This window comes from Panthera tigris, chromosome D4 (genome assembly GCF_018350195.1).
Source record: "Panthera tigris isolate Pti1 chromosome D4, P.tigris_Pti1_mat1.1, whole genome shotgun sequence".
Lineage (NCBI taxonomy): Eukaryota > Metazoa > Chordata > Mammalia > Carnivora > Felidae > Panthera > Panthera tigris.
The window spans coordinates 24777627-24803741 of record NC_056672.1 but is presented as its reverse complement, the minus strand read 5'-3'; the positions used below and the strand labels follow the sequence as shown (position 1 = coordinate 24803741).

General features: G+C 35.6%; 1 protein-coding gene across 3 annotated transcripts in view; it reads left to right on the top strand.

Moving 5' to 3' along the window:
- The window catches only part of GKAP1 (G kinase anchoring protein 1), an 83507-nt gene that overhangs the window by 39982 nt on the left and 17410 nt on the right, over window positions 1-26115 (top strand). For 2 of the 3 annotated variants that reach the window (XM_042964542.1, XM_042964543.1), the window contains one exon: window positions 19995-20144. The exons of the other annotated variant lie outside the window; for it this stretch is intronic. In XM_042964542.1, coding sequence (XP_042820476.1) covers window positions 19995-20144 — 150 coding nt within the window. The remainder of the gene's footprint in view (window positions 1-19994; window positions 20145-26115) is intronic. 3 annotated transcript variants of the gene reach the window in all.

Genomic DNA, 26115 nt, shown 5'->3' with positions numbered 1-26115 from the left:
ATCATGACCCGAGCTGAGATCAAGAGTCCTGATACTAAACCAACAATGCCACCCAGGTGCCCCTATTTTTCTTTCTTGTTTTTAAATTTGAGTGTATTTGGCACACAATGTTATATTAGTTTCAGGTGTACAACATAGTAATTTGACAACTTTGTATGTTTTGCTGTGCTCACCACAGGTGTAGCTATCATATATAGCATTGTTATAATATCGTTGGCTATATTCCTTGTGCTGAGTCTTTTGTTGCCTTGATGTATGTATGTTCAACTGTAAGAAACTACTTACAGTTTTTCAAAGTAGATGTACTATTTTACCCTTGTGGAGTTATAGGAGTTTATGAAATAAGGAAAGTTATTTTTGCATTCCTGGTAGGGAGGCTGACAAAAGGTTTTTATGATGCTAGCTTTAGTTACTTTCACTATAAATGAAGATACAGTTTCAATAATTGTTTGTATTTCTATATGCCACTAACAGCAGACAGTGTAATTAAAATCAGTATTTTTTTTACAATAATACATTATAATAACACCTAGCAATAAATTTAATAAAGATGTGGAAGGCCTATATTGGGAAATTTTTAAACTTTATTGCAAGAGAGTAAAGACTTAAATGGAGGAATATACCTTGACTTCTGTCATAAAGATGTCACTTTTTCTCAAATTAATTTATAAAATCAGTGCAATCCCAATCAAAATCACAAGTTAGTTTATTTTTTTTAATTTTTATTAAAAAAATTTTTTAGGGGCGCCTGGGTGGCTCAGTTGGTTAAGCGTCCGACTTCGGCTCAGGTCACGATCTTGCGGTCTGTGGGTTCGAGCCCCGCGTCAGGCTCTGGGCTGATGGCTCAGAGCCTGGAGCCTGCTTCCGATTCTGTGTTTCCCTCTCTCTCTGCCCCTCCCCTGTTCATGCTGTGTCTCTCTCTGTCTGAAAAATAAACGTTAAAAAAAAAAAATTAAAAAATAAATAAAAAATAAATTTTTTAATGTTTGGTTTTTTTTGAGAGAGACAGAGTATGAGCAGGGAGGGGGAGAGAGAGGGAGACACAGAATCCAAAGCAGGCTCCAGGCTCTGAGAGGTCAGCACAGAGTCCCACATGGGTCTTGAACTTAACGAACCATAAGATCATGACCTGAGCCAAAGTCGGATGCTTACCAACTGAGCCACCCAGGCACCCCACAATTCAGTTTTTTCTTAATTGAAGTAAAGTTGACCTGCAATATTACATTAGTTTCAGGTATATAACGTAATGATTCAACATTCATTCATATACCTTACAGATTGCTCACTACAGTAAGTGTAGTTACCATCTGTCCCCATATAAAGTTATTACAATATTACTGAGAATGTTGCCTATGCTGTACTTTAAATCCCCATGATTTATTTATTTTATAACTGGAAGCTTGTGTATCTTTAAAATTTTTTTTTAATGTTTATTTATTATTGAGAGACAGAGACAGAGAGAGACAGAGCATGAGCATGGGAGGAGCAGAGAGACAGGGAGACACAGAATCTGAAGCAGGCTCCAGGCTCTGAGCTGTCAGCACAGAGCCCGACATGGGGCTCAAACTCACAAACCACAAGATCATGACCTGAGCTGAAGTCAGATGTTCAACCAACTGAGCCACCCAGGCGCTCCTGGAAGCTTGTATATCTTAATCTCCTTCATCTATGTCTCCCACGACCACCCCCTTGTCTCTGGCAACCACCAGTTCTCTGCATTTATGAGTCTGTTTCTGTTTTGTTTTGACAATTTAGGTTTTTTTTTTTTTCAATGTTTATTTCTGAGAGAGAGATTGACAGAGTGTGAGCAGGGGAGGAGCAGAGAAAGGGAGACACAGAATCCAAAACAGGCCCCAGGCTCTGAGCTGTCAGCACAGAGCCTGATGCAGGGCTCGAACTCACGGACGGCAAGATCATGACCTGAGCTGAAGTCAGACGCTTAACCAACTGAGCCACCCAGGTGCCGTGACAATTTAGTTTTTAAACTGAAAACTAAAGCACTTGTAAAACATTAATATGGAAATGCAAAGGACCAAGAATAACCAAAACATTCTTGAAGAAAAAGATAGGAGAATTTGCCCAACCAGATATCAAAATTTTTCATGATTTTTTTTTAATGTTTGTTTATTTTGAGAGAGAGGCAGGTTGCAAGTTGGAGAGGGGCAGAGAGGGAGAGACAGATTCGGAAGCAGGCTCCAGACTGAGCTGTCAGCACAGAGCCCCATGCGGGGCTCAAACCCACGAACCATGAGATCATGACCTGAGCCAAAGTCAGACACTTAACCGACTAAGCCACCCAGGTGTCCCTCAAGATTTTTTATAAAATTAATAATTAGTATAGTAGGTATAGGGATAATGATAAATAAATAGCCATTAGAAAAAAAATAGCACAGAAACAGGCCAACCACTGTGTAACCTTGATCTGTAACAGAGTGATATGGAATAGTACTGGGTAAAAGATGAACTTTTTAAAATAAATTATTTTGGGGCAATTGAGTATTTTTATGGAAAACAAGATTTGATTATTACTTCATATCATACATAAAAATTTCTCCACAGTGGATCAAAAACCTAAAAGTCAGAGGCTATGTTATAAAGCTTTTAGGTGCTCATATAGGAATATTTTTATAACTTTAGGGTAGGAAAGACACAAAACCCACTAGATTCAAATTTATACATTAAATGAAGGACTTCTTTCCATCAAAATATATTAGAAAAGTGCAAGGATAATCTTCAGCATAGGAAAAGATTTTTTTCCAAAATAGAGCTCAGTTGAAGAATGGAAGAAAAAACAAGTACTCACAAAAGAATATATATATATATATATATATATATATATATATATGGCCTAAAAACATATGAAAAGATGTTTAACTTCAGTATTAATCATGAAAATGCAAATTAAAACCACAGTGAGAATATTAATTAACCTCCAGTTTGGCAAAAACCAAAGCATCTCATGATTTGAATTGTTGGTGAGGATACGAAATAATGGTATATAATGCTTATGAAAAGGTGACTTGTTACAAACAGTTTTGTTCCACATAGTACTGGAAGTCCTAGCCAGGGCAATTAGGCAAGAAAGAGAAATAAAAGACATCCAGATTGGAAAGGAAGAAGTAAAACTGTCACTATTTGTAGATGATATGATGTTGTGTATAGAAAAGACCCAATAAAGACCTCACCAAAAAACTGTTAGAACTAATGAAGTGTATGTAATCAATATACAAAAATCTGTTGCGTTTCTATATACTAATAATAACAAATTATCAGGGAAATTAACACAATCCCATTTACAGTTGTATCAATAGAATACATAGGAATAAATTTAACCAAGGAGTTGAAAGACTTGTACCCTGAAAACTATAATTGATGAAAGAAATTGAGGAAGGCACAAATAAATGGAAAGATATCCCACGCTCATGGATTGGAAGAATTAATATTGTTTAAATGTCCAAACAACCCAAAGCAATGTACAGGTTTCTTTTTTTTTTTTAATTTTTTTTTTTAACATTTATTCATTTTTGAGACAGAGAGAGACAGAGCATGAACAGGGGAGGGTCAGAGAGAGGGAGACACAGAATCCGAAACAGGCTCCAGGCTCCGAGCTGTCAGCACAGAGCCTGACGTGGGGCTCGAACTCACGGACCGCGAGATCGTGACCTGAGCCGAAGTCGGCCGCTCAACCGACTGAGCCACCCAGGCGCCCCAATGTACAGGTTTCAATGCACTCTCTATCAAAATTCCAGTGGGATTTTTCAGAGAAATAGAACAAACAATCCTAAAATTTGTATGGAATCACAAAAGACCATGTATAACCAAAGCAATCTTGAGAAAGAACAACAAAGCTGGAAGTATCATGCTCCCCGATTTCAAACTATACTGGAGTTAAAGTTTGGTATACCAAACTTTAAATGTGGCATAAAAACAGACACAGATCAATGGAACAGAATAGAGAGCTCAGAAATAAATCCACACATATGTGGTCAATTAGTTTATGACAAAGGAAGCAAGACTATAGAATGGGGAAGGACAGTCTCTTCAATAAATGGTGTTGGGAAAACTGGACCAATGTCTTATACCATACACAAAAATTAACTTAAAATGGATTGAAGATATAAATTTAAGACCTAAAACCATAAAATTCCTAGAAAAGTTAGCAAGAAGAAGAAGAAATGAAGAAGGAAGAAAAATGAAATCTTGCCATGTGTGATAACATGATGGACCTAGTGGGTGTTATGCTAAGAGATACAAGTCAGACAGAAAAACAAATACCATATAATTTCATTTATATGTGGCATCTAAAAACATAACTAAGAAACAGAACTCATAAATAGACTCATAAATAGAGAAGAAACTAGTGGCTGCCAGAGGGGAGGGTGGTGGAGGAATAGGTAAAATGGAGAGATTAAGAAATACAACTTCCAGGCAAGGATGCGGAGAAAAAGGATCTCTTTTGCACTGCTGGTGGGAATGGAAACTGGTGCAGCCACTCTGGAAAACAGTATGGAGGTTCCTCAAAAAATTTAAAATAGAACTACCCCTGACCCAGCAATTGCACTACTAGGTATTTATCCAGGGATACAGGTATGCTGTCTCAAAGGGGCACATGCACCCCAGTGTTTATAGCAGCACTATCAACAATAGCCAAAGTATGGAAGGAGCCCAAATGTCCATCAATGGATGAATGGATAAGGAAGATGTGGTATATATATACAATGGAATATTATTCAGCAATCAGAAAGAATGAAATCTTGCCATTTGCAACTATGTGGATGGAACTAGAGGGTATTATGCTAAGTGAAATTAATCAGAGGAAGACAAATATCATATGAATTCACTCATATGAGAATTTTAAGACACAGAACAGATGAACACAAGGGAAGGGAAGCAAAAATAATATAAAAACAGGGAGGGGGACAAAACATAAGAGACTTTTAAATATGGAGAACAAACAGAGGGTTACTGGAGGGGTTGTGGGAGAGAGGATGGGCTAAATGGGTAAGGGGCATCAAAGAATCTACTCCTGAAATCATTGTTGCACTATATGCTAACTAGGATGTAAATTTAAAAAATAAAATAAAAATAAATTAATTAAAAAAAAGAATTATGTGTGTGAGGAAGCGGTTGAAACACTCTAGGCAAATAAAGGACCATATAAATACTGAAAAAAAAATACAACTGCCAGTTATAAAATGAAAAAGTTACAGGGAATAACATAAAAGTTCTATAAGCATAGGGAATATAATAATATAGCATTGTATTACAACACGGAATGGTGACTGTACTTACTGTGGTGAGCATCGTGTAATGTATAGAATTGTTGAATCACTGTGTTGTACACCTGAAATGAATTTAGTATTGTATGTCAACTATACTTCAACTTAAAAAAAACTCCTAGAAGAAAACCTAGGTGGTAAGTTGGACACCACTGTTGGCAATGATTTTTTGGATTTGACGTCAAAAGCAGAGGCAACAAAAACAAACAAGTGGGACGACATCAGAGTAAAAAGTTTTTGCACTCCAAAGGAAACCATCATCAAAATGATGTGGAAGAAATGGATGGAAGAGAATATTTGCAAATCATATATCTAATAAGGGGTTGGTATTCAAAATATATATAAAAAAGTTGTACAATTCAAGAGCTAAAGCCCAAACATGTTGTTCACTAAAAAATGGGCTGAGGGGGGCACCTGGGTGGCTCAATTGGTTGAGCATCCGACTTTGACTCAGGTCATGATCTCGCAGTCAGTGGGTTTGAGCCCCACATCAAGCTCCGTGCTGACAGCTCGGTGCCTGGAGCCTACTTCGGATTCTGTGTCTCCCTCTCTATCTGCACCTTTCCCACTCGTACTTTGTCTCTCTGTCTCTGTGTCAGGCTCTCAAAAATAAAAACATTTTAAAAAATGGGCTGAGGATATGAATAGACATTTTCCCAAAGAAAACATACAGATGGCCAATAGGTACATGAGAAGATGCTCAACATCACTAATCATCAGGAAAATGCAAACCCAAACCACAATGAGATATCACCTAACACCTGTTAGAATAGCTGTTATCAAAAAGGACAAGAAATAACAAATGTTGGCAAAGGTGTGGAGAAAAGGGAATCCTCATGCGTTGTTGGTGGGAATGCAGAGGTGCAACTGCTATGGAAACCAAAATGGAGGTTCCTTAAAAAATTAAAAATGGAACTATTGTATGACCCAGCAGTTCCACTTCTGGGTATTTATATGAAGAAAAGAAAACACTAATTTGAAAAGATACATGCATCCACCTGTTCAGTGCAGCATCATTTATAAGAGCCAAGACCTAGAAACAGCTTAAGTTTCACCAGTGAATGATTGGATAAAGAAATCATGGTACATGTATATACAATGGAATATTCAGCCATAAAAAAAAATGAAGTCTTGCCATTTATGAGAACATGGATGGACTTTGGCATTATGCTAAATGAAATAAGTCAAAGACAAATAATATATGATCTCACCTATATGTGGAATCTAAAACAAAAAAGAAACAAAAAAACCCCAAGCCAAGATCATAGTTACAGAGAACTGATTGGGGGTGAGGGAACAGGCAAAATGGGTGGAGGGAAGCAAAAAGTACAGTTACAGTTGTAAAATAAGTCATGGAGATATAATGTATAGCATGGTGACTGCAGTTAATACTGTATTACTTATTTGAAATCTTAAATGTTTTCATCATAGAAAAAATGTTCTGTAACTGTATGGTAACATGCTAATTAGACTAAATAACTGTGGTGATCATTTTGCAGTATATACAAATGAATTATGGTTATATACCTGAAACTAACATAATGCTATATGTCAATTATACCTCAATAAGAAATATTTAATTAAAAATTAAATAAAAATTGTAAGTAAAAATTAGTTTTCCAAACTGAAGTTGATGATGCCCATAACCCACAACCCAGCACTTTTACTCCCGAGTACATACTCTGTAGTAATGTGTGCTTATGTGGACCACTATACCTATATGAGAGTTTAAAGCATCATTGTTCGTTAAGATCAAAACCTGTAAAGAATCTAAATGCCCATCAACCATGAAATAAATAACAAACTGGCAAATTTACTCAATGGAATACTAGTCAGCATTGAAAGTGAATGAATTATTGTTATCGGGAACAACATGATTTCATAAAAAGTTCAAAAACAAGCAAAATTGAACTTAATGTTTAGGGATGCATGCATAGGTTGACAGGCAATAAAGTCAAAGAGATTATCACAGAAAGTTCAGATAGTCACCCCCTTAATGGAGAAGAAAGGAGAAGCAAGGAATCTTCTGGGGCGCTAGGAGAGTTTTATAAATACCTTGACAGTAACTTGTAAGCATGTCATTTTTTATAATCTTCAAACTGTATATATGCTTTGTATGTGCTTAACATGAGTAGACGTAAGGGTATTATGTTAAGTGAAATAAGTCGGACTGAGAAAGACAAGTACCATATGATAACACTCACATATGGAATTTAATAAATGAATAAAGAAACAAAAAGAATCAGACCTGCAAATATAGAGAACAAACTGATGGTTGCCAGAGGACGGTGGAATGGGGGGGGGGATGGGCAAAATGGGTGAAGGGGAGTGGGAGATAACAGACTTCTAGAATGAATAAATCATAGGAATAAAAGGCACAGCATAGGGAATATAGTCAGTGATATTGTAATAGCGATGTATGTTGACAGATGGTAGCTACACTTGTGAACATAACAGAATATAGAGACGTTGAATCACTATGTGGTACACCTAAATCTAATATGACGTTGTGTGTCAACTATACTCAAATTTAAAAACTCAAAAAAATAAAAGCTTAAAATTGGATTTTCTTTATGCAAGTGGCAAAAGAGAAATTATTTTTCAAAAGGATACTATTTGCAGTAGCAACAAAAAAAATTACAAGATACTTAAAGATCTAAGAAAAGTATGAAGAAACTATATGGAACAAATTATAAAATTTTATTGAAAGACAAAGATGATCTACATAGATAGACATGCTGTTTGTGTGGATAAGCGTTATTATAATAAAAGTAACAATTTTTCCCAAATTGTCTTTGCGTTTCCAATGAAAATCCTAAAAACTTTTTCCCCCTAAGAACTCAACAGATTACTAATATTGAAGAACAAAGGCTGCATAATAGCCAAGAGCTCCTTAAAGAAGAACTGTATTTAATGTATTATCTATCATTCATCAATATTCCACATATGCAGTGGTCTGTTTTTGGGCTGTTTCGGTGATTGATTTGTTCCTGTGCTAATTCCACGATGTGCTCATTACTTAACATCATAATGTCTTACATGTGGAAAAGCAAGGGACAGTTGTTAGTCATATTGGGAAAAAGTAAAATTGATCTCGATATTTTATCATTCATTCAAATCTATTCCATGTAGATTAAATACTTCTATGTGAAAGGCAATTAATTGTAAACCCCATACAACTAGAAAATATGGAATATATATTTGACTCTATACATAGAGAAAATCTTAACAAAAACACTGTAAAATGAAAGGTTGGTAAATTGTTATTCAAAATGAATAACTTATATTTTCAAAACTTATATTTACAAAAAGAGCAAAAAGATCATAAAAAACCCATAAAACAAAGTTGAGAGAAAGTATTTTCAAAACAACTCCTAGAAAATTATTATCCAGATACAGAAAGAAGTCCTATTACATGATTAAAAAGGAAATGGCTGTCTTGTTTTCTTGCTATCTCAAAGGATAGAAATTTTAAATATAGGTAAAAGACATCAAGCATTTTATAAAATGGAAATATGATAGCCAAAAAAATCCCGTAAAAAATGTCCAACCTTGCTACTATCAGAAATGCAAATTAAGACCACTCTGCAATACCTGATAGGCAAAAATTACGAAGTTTGAAAATCTTAAGAGTCAGAGGTTCTAGATGAATGGGATTATGGGTCAGTTTACATTGAAGGGAATATAAATTAGTATAAATGTTGTGTTTTTGTAAAGTCGAATATACATTATAACCGAGGTAGCAAATATTCTAGGCTTTGGGGCACATCCTATCTTTATCACAACTACTGAACTTGGTCACTGTAGTATAAAAGCAGCCACAGGCAATACATAAATGAATGAGCATGACTGTGTTTTAATATAACTTTCTTTACAAAAAAGGCAACAAGCTTCTTTTGGGCCATAGTTTGGTAACCCTTGATACAACTTAGAATTTACGATTTAGTAGTTTACTTGTTCATAGGTATAGATGCCCTAGGGATACTTATGTGTGTCCTGGGAGCCTGGCACATGTAACATGGATGAATCCAAAAGAGAATGATGAGTGAAAGGTCTCAGACTACATCAGAGTGATAACCAAATTATAAATTTTAAAATCAAGCAAAAGAAATTATTCTTGCCAAGTATGTTTAAGTCACAGATGAAGTAAGCCTTAAGATCTGACTTCCATTTTAGGAATCTAGGGATTACATGTACAAATTAAGTGATACCCAAAGGAAGCAGTCAGGCAAATCTAGGAGATGGATAATTGCGGGACAACTGGCTTGGTTTCTTCAATAAGAAAGTATTATGGAGAAGGAACAGTGGAGTGTGGGAAAGGAGTGTTCTGGATTAAAAGAGATTTAAGAGATGACCAATATAATTTTGAACCCTAGTTAGATTAGCAATAAAAGACATTTCGATAATAACTGAAGCAATTTAAACTAGGTATAAGATAATATTATGAAGCAATTTGAACTAGGTATAAGATAAAGAATATTTTTGTTAAGTGTGATGATTTGGTTAAAGTAGAAAATTTTTTGTAATTGCATGTGAATTTTAAGGTGAAATGATGTCTAGAATGTAAAAATCAAAAGGAGGTGGGATAAATTGTGAAGGAAAACCTTAAAAATTATTAAATGCAGGTGTAAAGTATGTGGGTGAAAATTTCATAATAAAAACCATGGAAAATGAATATTGTTTAGTAATACATCCATAATACACTAATATAATATGGAAATAATAAATCCTAAACTTATATTAACAGTTACTCTTATGTAGGGAACAAGGTACTGGTAATGTTCTAGTTTTTAACTAAAATGGTGCTATCATGGATGTCCTTTTTTAAAAAGAAACAGTCTTGGGGCATCCGGGTGGCTTAGTCAGTTAGGCGACTGACTCTTGGTTTCACCTCAGGTCGTGATCTTATGGTTTGTAGGTTCAAGCCCTGCATCGGGCTCTGCACTATGGCACAGAGCCTGCTTGGGATTCTCTCTCTCCCTCTCTCTGCCTCTCCCTTGCTTGTGTGCGTTCTCTCTCTCTCTTTCTCTCTCTCTCTTTCTCTCTCTCTCTCTCAAAATAAATAAAATATAATAAAAATAAATAAAAAGAATCTTATTGAGTTATAATTTACCCTTTGTTAAGTGTATAATTCAATACTGTAACATAATAAATTTAAAGAACTTTGCAATCATAACCATAGTCTATTTTGAGATTTATCCATGTTACATTGTAGCATCTGTCAATAGTTCATCTCACTTTATTGCTGAATAGCATTTCATTGTATAAATGTTTATTCACCAGTTGATGGACATTTGCTGTGAATACTTGATACATGTCTTTGTGTAGATATTTGTTTTCATTTAGGTGGATACTTAGAAGTGAAATTGATGGGTAGTAAGGTCAAGCTATTTTCCAGAATGTACCATTTATCACTCCCACCGGTGATATATGAGGGTTCCAGTTTTTCCACATCGCTGCCAACATTTGCTGTTGTCTTTTGTTTTGATGATAGCCATACTAGAACATATATCTCATTGTTTTAATTTGCATTTCCCTAATGACTAGTGATTTTTGAGCATCTTTTCATGTACTCATCAGCCAGCCTTACATCTTCTTTGGTGAAATGTCCATTCATATGTTTTGTTCATTTTTAAAGTATATTGTTGTACTGTTTTGTGAGATTCCTTTACACATTCTGGATATAAGTCCTTTATCAAATATATGATTTGCAAATACTCTTTCCCAGGATGTGATTTACCTTTTTATTTTCTTAATGGTGTCTTTTGAAACACAAAAGTTTTTAATTCTGATGAAGTCTAGTTTATCATTTTTTTCTTTTATGGATTGTGCTTTTGGCGTTTCATTTAATACTCTTGCCTAACCCAAGTCCACAGTGATTTACTCTAGAAACCTTATAGTTTCAGTTATTCCTTTAAAGCCTATGATCCATTTTTTGATTGTGGAAAATACATATAAAATTTACCATCTTAACCAATTTTAAGTGTATAGTTCAGTGATACTGAGTACATTCAAATTGTGCAGCCATTGTCACTATCCATCCCCATAAATAACTCGTTTCATCTTATAAAACTGAAGATCTGTACTTACTAATAACTCCCCATTCTCCCGTCCCCACAGCAACCACTATTCTACTTTCTGTCTCTATGACTTTGACTACTCTAAGTACCTCATATAAGTATAATCATTCAGTATTTGTCTTTTTGTGACTTATTTTACTTAGTTTAATATCCTCAAGTTTCACCCATGTTATACATTATTGCAGAATTTTCCTTTTTAAGGCTGAGTAGTATTCCATTGTATGTATTTACCACATTTTGCTTATCTATTTGTCTGTCAGTGGTCACTTGGATTGCTTCCATGTTTTAGCTGCTGTTAGTGCTGCTGCTGTGAACATGAGTGTGCAGATACCTCTGAGACCCTGCTTTCAATTCTTTTGGGAATACACCCAGAAGTGGAGTTGCTAGATCATAGGATAATTCTGCTTTTAATTTCTCAAGGAGCAGTCATCTTGTTTTAAACAGTGGTTGTACAGTTTTACATTCCCACCAGCAACTTGCAAGGGTTCTGATTTCTCCACATTCTTGCCGGCACTTGCTTTCTAGACACACCATTCTAATGGATATGAGGTGGTAATTCACTGTAGTTTTGATTTGCATTTCCGTAATCATTAGTGATGTTGAAAATTTTTTCATGTGCTTATTGGCATTCATATATCTTCTTTGGAGTACTGTCTATTCAAGTCCTTTGCCCATTTTTAAATTGGGTTGTTTGTTGTTTTTTTGTTATTATTGAATTTTAGATGTTCTCTGTATATTCTGGATATGAATCCCTTAGTAGATATATGATTTGCAAATATTTTTCTTTTTCTATGGGTTGACTTGGTCATGGTGTATATAATTCTTTCAATTAGTTGTTGAATTCTGTTTGCTAATATTTTGTAGGGACATTTATTTTTTATTTTTTTAATTTACATCCATTTATAAAAGACATTGGTGTATAGTTTTCTTGAAGTGTTTTGTGTCTTGGTATCAAGGTTATGCTGCTTTATGAAGCATTTTCTCCATTTTTGGGAAAAGTGTGAAAAGCATTGATACTAGTCCTTTAAATGTTTGATAGAATTCACCAGTCAAACCATCAGGTCCAAGGCTTTTCTTTGTTGGGAGAATTTTGATTACTAATTACATCTCTTTAGTAGTTATAGGTCTATTCAGATTTTCTATTATTCGTGATTTCTTTTTGGTAGGCTTTTGTTTCTAGGAATTTGTTCATTTCATCTAGGTTACCCAGTTTATTTGGCATATAGTTGTTCATAGTCTTCTTTTATAATGCTTATTTCTATAGAACTAATAGTAACGTCCTGTTTACATCTCTGATTTTAGCAATTTGAGTCTTAGTCCATCTAGCTAAAAAGATTTGTCAATTTTGTTGATCTTTTTAAAGAACCAACTTTTGGTTTCATTGATTTTCTCTTATTTTTCTATTCTCTATTTTGTTTACCTCTAATCTTATTTCCTTCATTTTGCTAGCATTGGGTTTAGTTTTTTGTTTATTTTTTCTAGTTCCTTAAGTTGTAAAGTTGAGTTGTTGATTTGAGATCTTGTTTTTTAAGGCAAGCATTTATAGCTATAAGTTTCCCCTTTAGCACTGCTTTTGATGCATCTTGTAAGGTTTGATATGGTGTGTTTTGGTTTTCATTTGTCTCTAAGTATTTTTCTAATTTCCCTTGTGATTTCTTTCTTGATCCATTAATTATTTAAAACTGTGTTGTTTAATTTCTGCAATTTTGCGAATTTTCCACTTTTCTCTGTTTTTGATTTCTATGTCCATCCCGTTGTTGTCTGAAAAGATACTTTATATAATCTGTCTTTTAAAAGCTATTGAGACTTCATTTGTGGCCTCATATGTGGGCTGTCCTAGGAAATGCCCCATGTGCACTTGAAACGAATGTGTATACTGTTATTGTTGAGTAGAGTGTTCTGTATTTGTTAGATCTAGTTGGTTTATTGTGTTAAGTTCTTTATTTCCCTACTTAGCTTCTAATTATTCTCTTCATAATTGAGAGTGGGTTATTGAAGTCTCCAACTATTACTATAGAACTGCCTATTTCTCCCTTCAATTCTCTCAGTTTTTACTTCATATATTTTTATGGGTATGTCATTGGGTATGTAAATTTTTATAATTGTTATATTTTCTTGCTGTATTAGACCTTTTATTAATATATAATGTCGTCTTTGTCTCTTGTAAACTTTTTTGATTTTAAAGTCTGTTTTGTCTGATATTCATTATAGTCTCTCCTGCTTTCTTTTGGTTACTATATTCACAGTATATCTTTTTCCATCTCTTCACTTTCAGTCTATTTGTGTCTTTAGATCCCAAGTGAGTCTCTTGTAGAGACCATATAGTTGGATGTGTGTTTTTATCCATTCCGCCTATCTCTGTCTTTTCATTAGGGAGTTTACTCCATTTACATTTAAAGTAATTATGGATGATGAGGGATTTCTATCAGTGCGCTGTTTATTTTTTATATGCCCTATAGCTTTGTTGTCCTTCATTTCCTGAATTACTGTCTTTTGTGTGTAGTTGATTTTTTGTAGTGAAATGTTTAAATTCCTTTCTTGTTTCCTTTTGTGTATATTCTGTAGCTATTTTCTTTGTGATTACCATGGGGATTACATTTAACATCCTGAAGCTATAACACTCTAATTTGAATTTATAACAGCTTAACTTCATTAGCATGCAAAAACTCTGCTTTTTACACTGCCATCCCTAGCCCTTTGGTTGTTGATGTTACACAATTACATCTTAGTACATTGCATGCCCCAAAACATAAACTAATGATTATTTTATGGGGTGCCTGGGTGGCTCAGTCGGTTGAGCATCTGACTTAGGTTCAGGTCATGATCTCGTGGTTCATGAGTTCGAGCCCCACATTGGGCTCTGTGCTGATGTGCTGACAACTCAGAGCCTGGAGCCTGCTTTGGATTCTGTGTCTCCCACTCTCTCTGCCCACCCTACCCCCGCCTACTTGTATGCTGTCTCTCTCTGTCTCTCAAAAAGGAATAAATGTTAAAAAAATTTTTTTAATGCATTAGTTTCCTAAATTATATAGAAAACAAGATTGGGAGTTACAAACCAAAGTTATAGTAATACTAGCTTTTACACTAATTGTTTTTTCTTAAAAAAATTTTTTTTAATGTTTATTTGTTTTTGAGAGACAGAGCACGAGTTAGGGAGGGGCAGAGAGAGAGGGGGAGACACAGTCTGAAGCAGGCTCCAGTCTCCGAGCTGTTAGAACAGAGCCTGATGCAGGGCTTGTGCTCACAAACCCAGAGATGGTGGCCCAGGCCAAAGTCAGATGCTCAAACAACTGAGCCACCCAGGCACCCCTAATTATTTTTTCTTTAAATGTATTAATCTTTTAAATCTTTCGAAAAAAAATCTAGTTAAATACATTGTTATAGTAACACCGGCTTTTATCATACCAATATATTTACCTTTATTTAGGTTTATGTTTCTCTGAATGGCTCTGAGTCACTGTCTTTTCTTCTACCTTGTCAGGACTCCCTTGAGCATTTCTTCCAGGGCAGGTCTGGTGTTTACAAACAACCTCAGTTTTTGTTTATTTGGGAATGTCTCGATTTCTCCTTTATTTCTGAATGACAGTTTTGCCACATATAAGATAATTGGTTATGGGGCACCTGGGTGGCTCAGTCATTTGGGTGTCTGACTCTTGTTTTCGGCTCAGGTCATGATCCCAGGGTCATGTGGTCAAGCCCTGCGTTGGGCTCTATGCTGAGCCTGGGGCCTGCTTAAGACTCTCTCCTCCTCTGCCCCTCTTCTCTGCTTGTACTCTCTCACATTAAAAAAAAAAAAAAAGGTTGAAAGTTTTTTTTCTTTTAGCATTTGAATATATTGGCCCATGTTTTCTGGACTCCAACGTTTCTGAAGACAAATCTGCTGATGATCTCAGTGAAGCTCCCTTGTATGTGGTAATTTACTTCTTACTGCTTTTAGGATTTTTTTCTTTGTGTTTTGAAAGTTTGTTTATAGTGGGTCTTGGTGTGGCTCTCTTTGAGTTCATCTTACTTGAAATTCTTTGAACTTCTTAGATGTTTATACTCATGTCTTTCATCAAATATGGCAAATTTTCTTATTGTTTCTTCAAATATTTTCTGTTTCTTTGTCTTTTCTCCTTCTGAGACCCCCACAATGTGTATATTGTCCTGCTTGGTGGTATCCTATAGGTCCCTTAGAGTGTTTACTTTCTTCAATTATTCTTTCTAGTCTTCTGCCTATGTAATTTCCATTGTCCTATCTTTAAGTTCACTGATTCTTTCTTCTGCTAGTTCAGTTCTGCCTTTAATTTGTCATTTCAGTTGTACTTTTCAGCTCCAGAGGTTTTTTTTTTTTTTGGTATCTTTTCAGATTTTCTGTCTCTACTGATATTTCCATTTTGTTCACACATTGTTTTCTTGATTTTTTCCACAACTTCCTTCAGTTCTTTGAGCATCTTTTTATGATAGTTATTATAAAGTCTTTGTCACATAGGGTGCCTGGGTGGCTTAGTCAGTTAAGTGGCCGACTTTGGCTCAGGTCATGATCTCGCAGTCCGTGAGTTCGAGCCCTGCGTCGGGCTCTGTGCTGATAGCTCAGAGCCTGGAGCCTGCTTCGGATTCTGTGTCTCCCTTTCTCTCTGCCCCTCCCCCAGTCGTGCTCTGTCTCTCTGCCTTTCAAAAAAAAAATGAATAAATGTTAAAAAAAGAATTTTAAAGTTTTTGTCACATATAACTGTCATATGTCTTTTTCAGGGACAGTTTCTGTTGATTTATTTTTTGCCTCTCAATAGGCTGCACTTTTGTATTTCTTTGAATACATTGTGATTTTTTTTGTTAAGTGCTAGACATTTGAAACTAATAATGTGGTAACTCTGGAAATCAAATTCTCCTTCCTTGGATAGTGGTGGGTTTTATTTAAAAAAAACCTTTTTTTTTTTAAATTGTTGTAGGCTATCTCTGTTCAAAGGATCAACATGAGGTGTAAACTTAATTTCTTAGGTCTTTTCTGGGCCTTTTACCTTGCACGTGCACAGTCACTTTTTAATTTTCCCCTTCTAGACATTTGCTTTTGAGTGTCCTAGTTTTTAATGTCTGGCTCCCAAAAGTGAAAAAGCAAAATATGAAGGAGGGAAAAAGGGCACCAACCCTTTGAATCCAGTGGAAGTCACTTCAGCTGGAGGGGGAGGAGCTTGCAACAGTGTGAGGAGGTACAACTACAATGGCTGCCTGCCTCTTTGTTTCTTTGTCTGCACTTCTGTGATCAGAGCCGCAATCAGTGACCAGAGCAGATTCCCATTATTTGGAGGACAGGGTCCTTTTTTGCCCACCCTAGTTCCCATAAATTGTGCAAATTGCTCCACAAACATTTCACACAGCTGCCTGCCACATGACTGAGGACAGGGGATGAGTAGCTGCTACTGTACTAAGAGCTAAAATTAACCAAAATTCATCTCAGTTTACCATCTAAGTCTTTCCCTGGAAGTTGCAAGCCTTCAACAGATTCCAGAATTCTAAAATAGTTACATCAGATAGATTCTATCAGTGCAGTTGTCTAGATGAGGTGCTTCTTTCTCCACCATCTTCCCAGGATCCTCTCCAGGATCTGTTTTGAGTTAATTTTTGTATTCAGTGTGCAAAAAGAAGCCAAATTCACCTTTGGCGTGTGTGTGCCCAGTTGTCCCTGCACCACTTGTTGAGAATACTCTTGTTTCCTTAAAGGAATACCTTGACTCCTTTTTAAAAAACTGACCATATATGTGAAAGCTAGGATCTAGACTCTGAGTTATGTTCCAGTGATCTATAAGCCTATACTTATACAAATACCATACTGTCTTTCTCACTGTATGCTTGGCACATAATAGATGTTCAGTATTTGAGTTAAATTGAAATTGAATTGGCTCAACTTATTAAAGAGTCTGTGTTCTTACATTTGCCACATGTTTGCCTTTTTTCTGTTGGGATGTGTGTGTGGTAAGGGGAGTTGTGGGTAATTCCTTTTTGCTTCTTTTCCCCCTAGTTTCCTATCAAACTATATTTTGAAAAATTCTATCCTTATTCTACAAAGACATTTTCTGCTTCACTGAAAAATACTCCAGGACAGAGTACCTTTGGGATAGGCATGCTGTAGTAACCCTCTACAGCTAATGGTAGTAGCCTTCAAAAAACAACGATGTTGACTAGAACTGTACTCTTTAGAGAAGTGACATCCAGAGGCCTATTAGTTGCCATCATGTTATTCCTTCCGTCAAAGCTTAGCTGTTTTAAGCATTGTTGTATTTATTGCTTTAAAGTAAAATCTTACCAGAATATACCGGACATATTTTATTAAGCAGTAGACTTAGAGTTATATCTGTACCATGTAACAATAGAATGACTCATGGGCAAGTTATTCAACTTTCCTGAGGCCATGATTACTTTGTGACAAAATAAGTCTTGCTCTATTAATCTCTTATGGTAATGAGAATCAAAGTGATGCTTGTGTGTTTTGCAAAATGCAAAGTGATACACAAACTTTTTAATGTCATTTGTTTATTTCTTAAGCAGCAATACACATCTTTATTTCTGTAAAATGCTATCTTTTTTTAAATGTTTATGTTAAGAGAGAGCCCCTGCACAGGGCCACACATGCGTGCATGAGGGGGAGGAGCAGAGAGAGAATCCCAAGCAGAGCCTGACTACAAGGGACTTGATCTCAAGACCCGTGAGATCACAATCTGAGCTGGAAGCAAGGGTCAGATGCTTAACCAACTGAGCCACCCAGGCACCCCTCTTTCAGATGCTTTCTAAGATAATATGAAAGGAAAGGAATTTGAACTGTTGGATCATTTGCTTACAAAAACAACTGAAATGGGTAAAGTTTGAGTGTTACAGCTCAAGAATGTGGGACATTTGTGAAACCAAGGAGAATAAGAGGAACATTTCTTTAGTCTCTGTCTTTATGACAAGAAGTTGTAGAGGAAATGCTGCTTTTATTGGAGAACATGTAAAATTTCTAATTTAATGTAATTGAATAGATTGTGATAAAATCTTGTTTCTTTATCACTGGTATGTAGAATTTATGTAAAAGTTATTTCTTAAATATAAAAGATTGAGCAATACAGAGCTACAGTAATCAGGGTTGTGTGGTATGGCATAAGGGTAAACATATAGGTTGACATAATAGAAGTGAATCCAGAAGGAAACTCTTTATGAAACCAATTTATGTTCAATTGGTTTTGTATAAGCGTGCCAAGACAATTCAGTGGAGGAAGGAATGATCTTCACAATAAATAATGCTGGATATCCACATGCAAAAGAATGAGTTTGGACCCTTTGTTCACATCATACACATAAAAAAATAACTCAAAATGGATTACAGACATAAATGTAAGAGCTAAAACAGTAAAGCTCTTGGAAGAGATTATAGGAGTAAATCTTCATAACTGAGTTAGGTCATGGTTTCTTGGATAAATTGGACATTGTCAAAATTCAGAACTTTTGTAACACAAAGGTCACTATCAAGAATGTGAAAAGACAACCCATCGAATGGGAGAAGATATTTCCAAATCATATATTGGATAAGAGGCTTGTATCCAGAATATGTAAAAAAACTTACTACTCAAAAATAAAAGGCAATCCATTTAAAAAGTAGGCAAAACATCTCAGTAGACGTGTTTCCAAAAAGATACACCAATGTCCAATAAGCACATGAAAGAGATGCTCAGCCCCATTAGCCATCAGGGAAATGCAACTCAAAGCCACAGTGAGATACCACTCACACTCACTATAATGGCAAGTGTTGGTGAGAATGTGGAGAAATTAGAACCCTCATGAGTTCTACTGATGGGATTATAAAATGGTATGGCTGCTTTGGAAAACTATCTGGCAATTCCTCAAGAAGTTAGACATAGAGTTACCACATGTCCCAGCTACTCATAAATATAAACCCAAGAGAATTGAAAACATAGCCACACAAAAACTTGTTCTTAAATATTTATAGTAGCATTATTCATAACAGCCCAAAAGTGGAAACCACCTAAATGTCCATCAGCCAATGGATGGAGAAATAAAGTGTAGTGTATCCATCAGTAGGATATTATTTGGTAATCAGGAGTGAAGTATTGATACATGTCATAATATAGGTGAACTTTGAAAGCATTGTACTAAGTGAAAGAAGCCAGTCACAAAAGGGCACATGTTGAATGGTTTCATTTATATCAAATATCCAGAGTAGGCAGATCTATACAGACAAAAGGTAGATTAATGTCATGCAGCGGACAACTAAGGGTGAAGGTATTAGGAGGAAATGGGGAATGACTGCTAATAAGTTCAGGATTTGTTTTGGGGATGATGAAACTTATTGTAGTTATGGTTGCACACTTGTGAATATATTAAAAACCATTGAATTGTGCATATTAAATGGGTGAATTGTATGGTATATGGACAAATTTTTTTTTTTTTAATCAAGCAGTACCCAACTCAAAAAACTATGAAGAGAAGGACATCTAAGAATGTGCCTCTACTATTTATCTTCTGGAGACAAAAAAGAATCAGATGGTTGTTTATCTCTTAGTTACCATTTTTCTTTCATTCTCTAGTCTTGTAGTGGCTGACTAGGTTTATTAAATACATCCATTTTTGTGTTGAATGATAGTAAATCCTAATTCATTTTTGACAGGAATTGAGTTCTCAGACTTTATCACATGATGGAGGATTCTTCAATAGACTGGAAGATGATGTTCATAAAATTCTTATTAGAGAAAAAAGAAGAGAACAGCTTACAGAATATAATGGAACAGATAATTACGCAGCTCATGAACACAACCAGGCATGTAAAATAGAAAATTCTCTTAAAATCACAGTGAAATTAAGATGCAATTTTCCTTTAAAAAAAAAAAAACTTAAGCAGTGGAATCCAATTATGATATGATGCTACAATTTTAGGGTATTATCTTAGTCATTATCCCACATAGATTCTTATGTTATCAAGTGTGAGGTCCTCCATTCATTGAATATTGCTGAATGTGTGCTATGTGCTAGGTACTGTTAGGCACCAGTACAGGGAGTGGGAATACTGAGATGGGTGAGACTGTCCTTCACTTAGATACTCAGAGCAGTGGGGATAGGAGTAGGCAGACCTATACAGTATCATTCAGCATGATGAAGGCTTTGAGAGAGAGAAGCACGATAAACACGAGGCTTTGAATAGAGAAGGTACTAGCTCCCTCCCTGGGGGAATTGTGAAAGGTGTCTGATGAATTGACATTTGGGATGGATGTTGAATGATGAATAAACTGTAAGAGAAATAGAGGGAGCCTGCGGGAAGTGCAAGAGCAGAGGCCCAGAGCTGCATAAGCCATAGAGCGAATATTCAGAAAATAGAAGATTTTGCACTGAGATATGTACAGGGTATGTGAAGGTGGGGTAACAGGGCTGGGGAAATAGATTGGGTTTAGATTATGAAGGTCTTTTTTTGGAACTAAGAAGTTGGAACTTTAACGTGTAGACCAGGGGTTGCAAACTATTGCCCGCAAGCTAAGAATGCTATTCACATTTAAAAACACTCAAAAACCAAAAAAGAAAGTAAAGATCTTATCATGTAGAGACATATAAGTTGCCTTTATTTTTCTCACCACAACTGCTAGTCTTCTGTTTTACTGGTTCTTAAACTTGAATATGTTCTTTAACTTAAATTGACCTCTGATCCATCAGTAACTGTTCCTAGCCTGGAACTTGTAGTAATTTCAGTATTGTGCCCACAAACACCTTCCTCCTTGATTTTCTCTTCTTCCCTTTCAGATGCACAGCATTGCCTTTCACAATATTACCTACTTCCTCTATTTTGATTTAATTCCTGGGCTTCCAGGTGTTGCTGGACAACCTGTTTTTTTAAAAACAGTGTAATGTTCTCCTCTGAAAATAAGTGCTATGTAACTTTTGCCATATCTTCATTTCTACTTAACAGGCCTTTGGTTCATCTCTCTCTCTCTTTAATTGAAGTATAATTAGTACACAATGTTATATTAGTTTCAGGTGTGCAATATAATGATATAACAAGTCTGTACATTTTGACTTTGAAAGATTCCTACAGTGGCTGTTCCAAATTCTAACTTTTTAAAAAAGTTTACTCACTTATTTTGAGAGAGAGCACGCAAGCAGGGGAAGGACAGAGAGAGAGAATCCAAGCAGGCTCCGAGCCATCAACACAAAGCCGGAAATGGGGCTCAGTCTCACGAACTGTGAAATCATGACCTGACCTGAAATCAAGAGTTGGGTGCTTAACCCATTGAGGCACTCAAGCACCCTAGCTGTTCCAAATTCTAAAAGCCTGTTTCCTATCCTTTTACTCTTCTGTTGACATTATCTATTTGTTTCATTAAGATAGTCATTTAACAAATTAAACACCTACTGTGTTGTGTTATAGAGAGACGTAAAAGAAGTCCGACCTTTAAGAACTTTTTACTCTAATGTAGCAGTAAGATGGTTTATAAATAACACTAACATAATTCCACATGATATCTATTTTCTTTTTTTCTTAATTTTTAATGTTTATTTTTGAGAGAGAATGTGAGCGGGGGAGGGGCAGAGAGAGAGGGAGACAGAATCTGAAGCAGACTCCAGGCTATGAGCTGTCCGCACAGAGCCTGATGTGGGGCTTGAACTCACGGATGGTGAGAACATGACCTGAGCTGAAGTCAGGCGCTTAACTGACGGAGCCACCCAGGCAGGCACCCCTCTATTTTCAACTTAGTAGCAGGAAATCCTTGTCTGCCCAGAAGCACTTGTGAATTTCTTCCTTTCTAGTATTGAATTTTAATATATTCCTGTCTTTCCTTGACTGTCAAATCTTATGTATAGTCTGAGAAACTATGTTAACATTTATCATTGGCATATGTCTTTCTTTTTTCATTGACCATGATTTTCCCCTTTGTGGTCCGTATCTTATTTTTTTAAAGTCATTTCAGATCATTTTTGTATAGAAAAAATTATATTAAGTGTATTTCAACAAATAGGTGTCTCAGAACCCTTTGTAGAACAAATTTGGGCATATATAAGTTCACTTAAATGATTAAGTAACATTAATGGTCTAGTAAAACTAAAGTGACAGTGCAGTAGAGTAGATCGACAGTCTTTGAAATCAAACAGACCTAATAACACAAACTATAGCTTCTGTAGCTTACCAGCTGTGTTACATTGAGATGAAATTACCTGCCTTTCATGTACTGTTATTAGGAGTTATGATTAATTAGCAGTTATGACTTAAAATGTTTATCAGACCATGTTGTACACTGTACTCATTTAATATATAATTATTTTTGTACAAGGTAGAAAATGGTATGTCCAAAAAAGGATATATGCTGGTAAAGTGCCATACTAATTCACAAGAATGGAGATCAGAGATGGCTTTCTTAGGAGAAAATGGCTTTTGTATTGGAATGTAAAAGGACAGTAGAATTTGATTATGCACAGGTGAGGGAGAAGAAACTAGAAGGCCATGAGTAAAAATATGGAGGCAATGAAGTTAAACCAGTTCAATTAAAACAGAAGGACCATTGAGTATGGTATAAGCTTGGTAAGGTGGGTTAGAAAGTATTGTGGAGGATTTAAAGGTCTGATTTCTGGTTTAGTCAATAGACAGTAAAGAATTTTTGAAAGTTTTGAGCAGAGAACAAAATATGTGATAATAATTTCACTACAGTGCTTAGGAAAAACTGAGTGAATTTGAAGACGAGTGTTAGGAATTAAGACAGTACTCAGTATTATTAAGGGTATAGAACAACAGTAACATACTGCTAGTGGTATAGTATAAATTGGTATAACCATTTTGGAAAACAATTTGGTATTAACTTTTTATTTATTTATGTTAAAGATGCAACAATATTTGCTTTAGCTTTATTGAGTTTTAATTGACATATAAAATTGTAAGATATTTAAGATGCACATCATGATGATTTGTTGTACCTAAACATTGTGGGAAGTTTCCTCCCATCTTGTTAATTAACACATTTATCACCTCACATTTCCTTTTTTTTTCTTAGACTATTTAAGTTCTAGCCTCTTAAAAGGTCAATTATGCAGTATAGTGTTATCAACCATAATCACCATTTTGTACATTAGATCCTCCAATTTTAATTCATTTTATAGCTAAAAGTTTGGGCTGTTTCACCAGTCTCTCTCTAATTCCACTAACGTTGAAGATGATGGGCAGACCACATTTTCCAGAAATTCCATCCTAGATTAAACCCTGGGGACATGTTCAAGATGAATGTTCAAAAGTCAGTTGTTTGTAATAACAAAATGGATAGGAGAAATCAGTGGGCTGCTGTTACACATAGCAACATGGATGAATATCAAAAGCACAATGTTTAATGAGTAAAGCAAGTCACCAAATAGTTTGATGCCATTTATATATATTTCAAAAAATAGTAAATTTAATATATTGTTTGGAGATACAGATATATGCAGTAAAAGGTAACAAAGGAAGAGAAAGACAATACAAAATTCATAATAGTGGATATTCTCAGGAGGGAAGGGAATGCCAAAGTAATGTTCAACTTCTTAATCTGCCTTCAGGTTATTTTCTTTTTACCTTATGTGTGTCATTATAGACTACTTCTGCATATGCAAAATTTTTCAAAATTAAAAAAATTAAGATTTTCTCATAGTATATCATTGAGTGTAATGGGGAAAAGAAAAAGATTAAGACCATTTAAAAAATACTTTTCTCAGGGTGCCTGGCTGGCTCAGTCAGTTAAGCAGCCGACTTCGGCTCAGGTCATGATCTCGCGGTCCGTGAGTTTGAGCCCCGCATCGGGCTCTGTGCTGACAGCTCAGAGCCTGGAGCCTGTTTCAGATTCTGTGTCTCCCTCTCTCTGCCCTCCCCCGTTCATGCTCTGTCTCTCTCTGTCTCAAAAATAAACATTAAAAAAAAAATTTTTTTTTTTTAAATAAAAAATACTTTTCTCTCTTTACCTCCTTCCTCTCTCCATTGTGCTCCTTTCTCAGAAAAAGAAAACTCTTCTTTTTGCCAAGGTGAAAATCCTCTTTTATTATACATTAATATGCCAGGAATTTTCAAAGGTAGAAAATAAGTCAATCCTAATAAACCTCTGTTTTTTAAAAATTTTTAATGTTTTATTTGAGAGAGAGACAGAGACTGAGCGTGAGCAGAGGAGGGGCAGAGAGAGAGAGGGAGACACAATCCGAAGCAGGCTTCAGGCTCTAAGCTGTCAGCATAGAGTCTGATGCGGGGCTCAAGTCCACAAACCACGAGATCATGACCTGAGCCAAAGTCGGATGCTTAACCTACTGAGCCACCCAGACGCCCCATCTTTTTAATTTATTTTATTGTATTTTTTTTTAAGTAGGCTCCACACCTACATGGGGCTTGAACTCATGATCCTGAGATTAAGAGTCATGTGCTCTACTGACTGAGCCAGCCAGATGTCCCTAACCATTTTTTTTTAAAGTTGATTTATTTATTTTGAAAGAGGGCATGAGCAGGTGAGAGAAAGGGAGAGAGAGAATTCCATGCAGGCTCCACACTGTCAGCGCAGAAGCTGACATGGGGCTCGAACCCACAAACCTTGACATCATGACCTGAGCCAAAATCAAGGGTCAGGCACTTAACCAACTGAGGCATCCAGGCGTCCCCTCCTAATTCAACCATCCTTAACACAACATGTTTCATTTTTGAATACTGCTTTTCTAGGAAAATACCACATGCATGAGTATTTAAAAATAATTATAACAATAGGGAATATAGTTTTGTAGCTCCTTTTGTAAACCATGCATTATATTGTCAAATCAAGACAGTATAATTCACTTGGTCATTCATTGCCCTATTATTGAATATTTAGATGGTTGAGAATTGGTCACTTGATATTCATTGAACATCTTCTTATGTTTAGTTTTTTTGATGAATTATTTTCTTGCAATTTTTTTTAAAGATTTTGTTATTTTAGGTAATGTCTACACCCAATGTGGAGCTCGAACTCATAACCCCCAAATCAAGAGCTACACACTTCACCAACTGAGCCAGCCAGGCACCCCTCCTTGAAATAAATTCTTAAAAGTAGTAATTATAATTGAATCAAAGGATATAAACATCTGTGTTGCTCTTGATGTGTATCAACATTGTCTTCTAGTAGCAGGGTATGAGCTTACTAGATTGTCCATAACGTTACCAGCATTGGGTAGATCATCCACTCCTGGTCTTATGGACTTGAGGGCTCTGTTTTATTAATTGCCCTTGTGGTATATCTTGCTCTTTTGTTCAGTTGATACCCATACTCACTATGTCCAAACTCATGCCCATCATTTACTCTCCAAACCAAACATTTGGCTTGACTTCCATCATTTCTGTTTTTGGTTCTGTCATTTTATCCAGATATCCAGACTCTAAACTTCTTTTATTACTTTTCTGTTTTTCAAGGTTTGGGAGTTTTTAATCATTGAAATATTTCTCAAATCTATCTTCTCTTCTATTTTCATGAACACTTTTCTAATTTTGGCCCTCATTATGTCTTACTGGTATTATTTCAGTAATTTTTGACAAGTCTTCCTGCCTCCTGCCTTCCAATGGTAGGTGTAATTCCTCTTATACACTGCCACCAGATGGCTTTTTAAAAAGTGTGACTTCTACCATGCCACACAAGCCCTTAAATGTCAATGTCTGTTGAATCAAGTACAATGTCCTTGACCTGATATGTAAAGTCCTCAGTCTGTGCTTTTCAAACTGAGAGTTCCAACTCATTTAACAGGTCCAGAAATCAATTTAGTAGATTTATAGATAGATA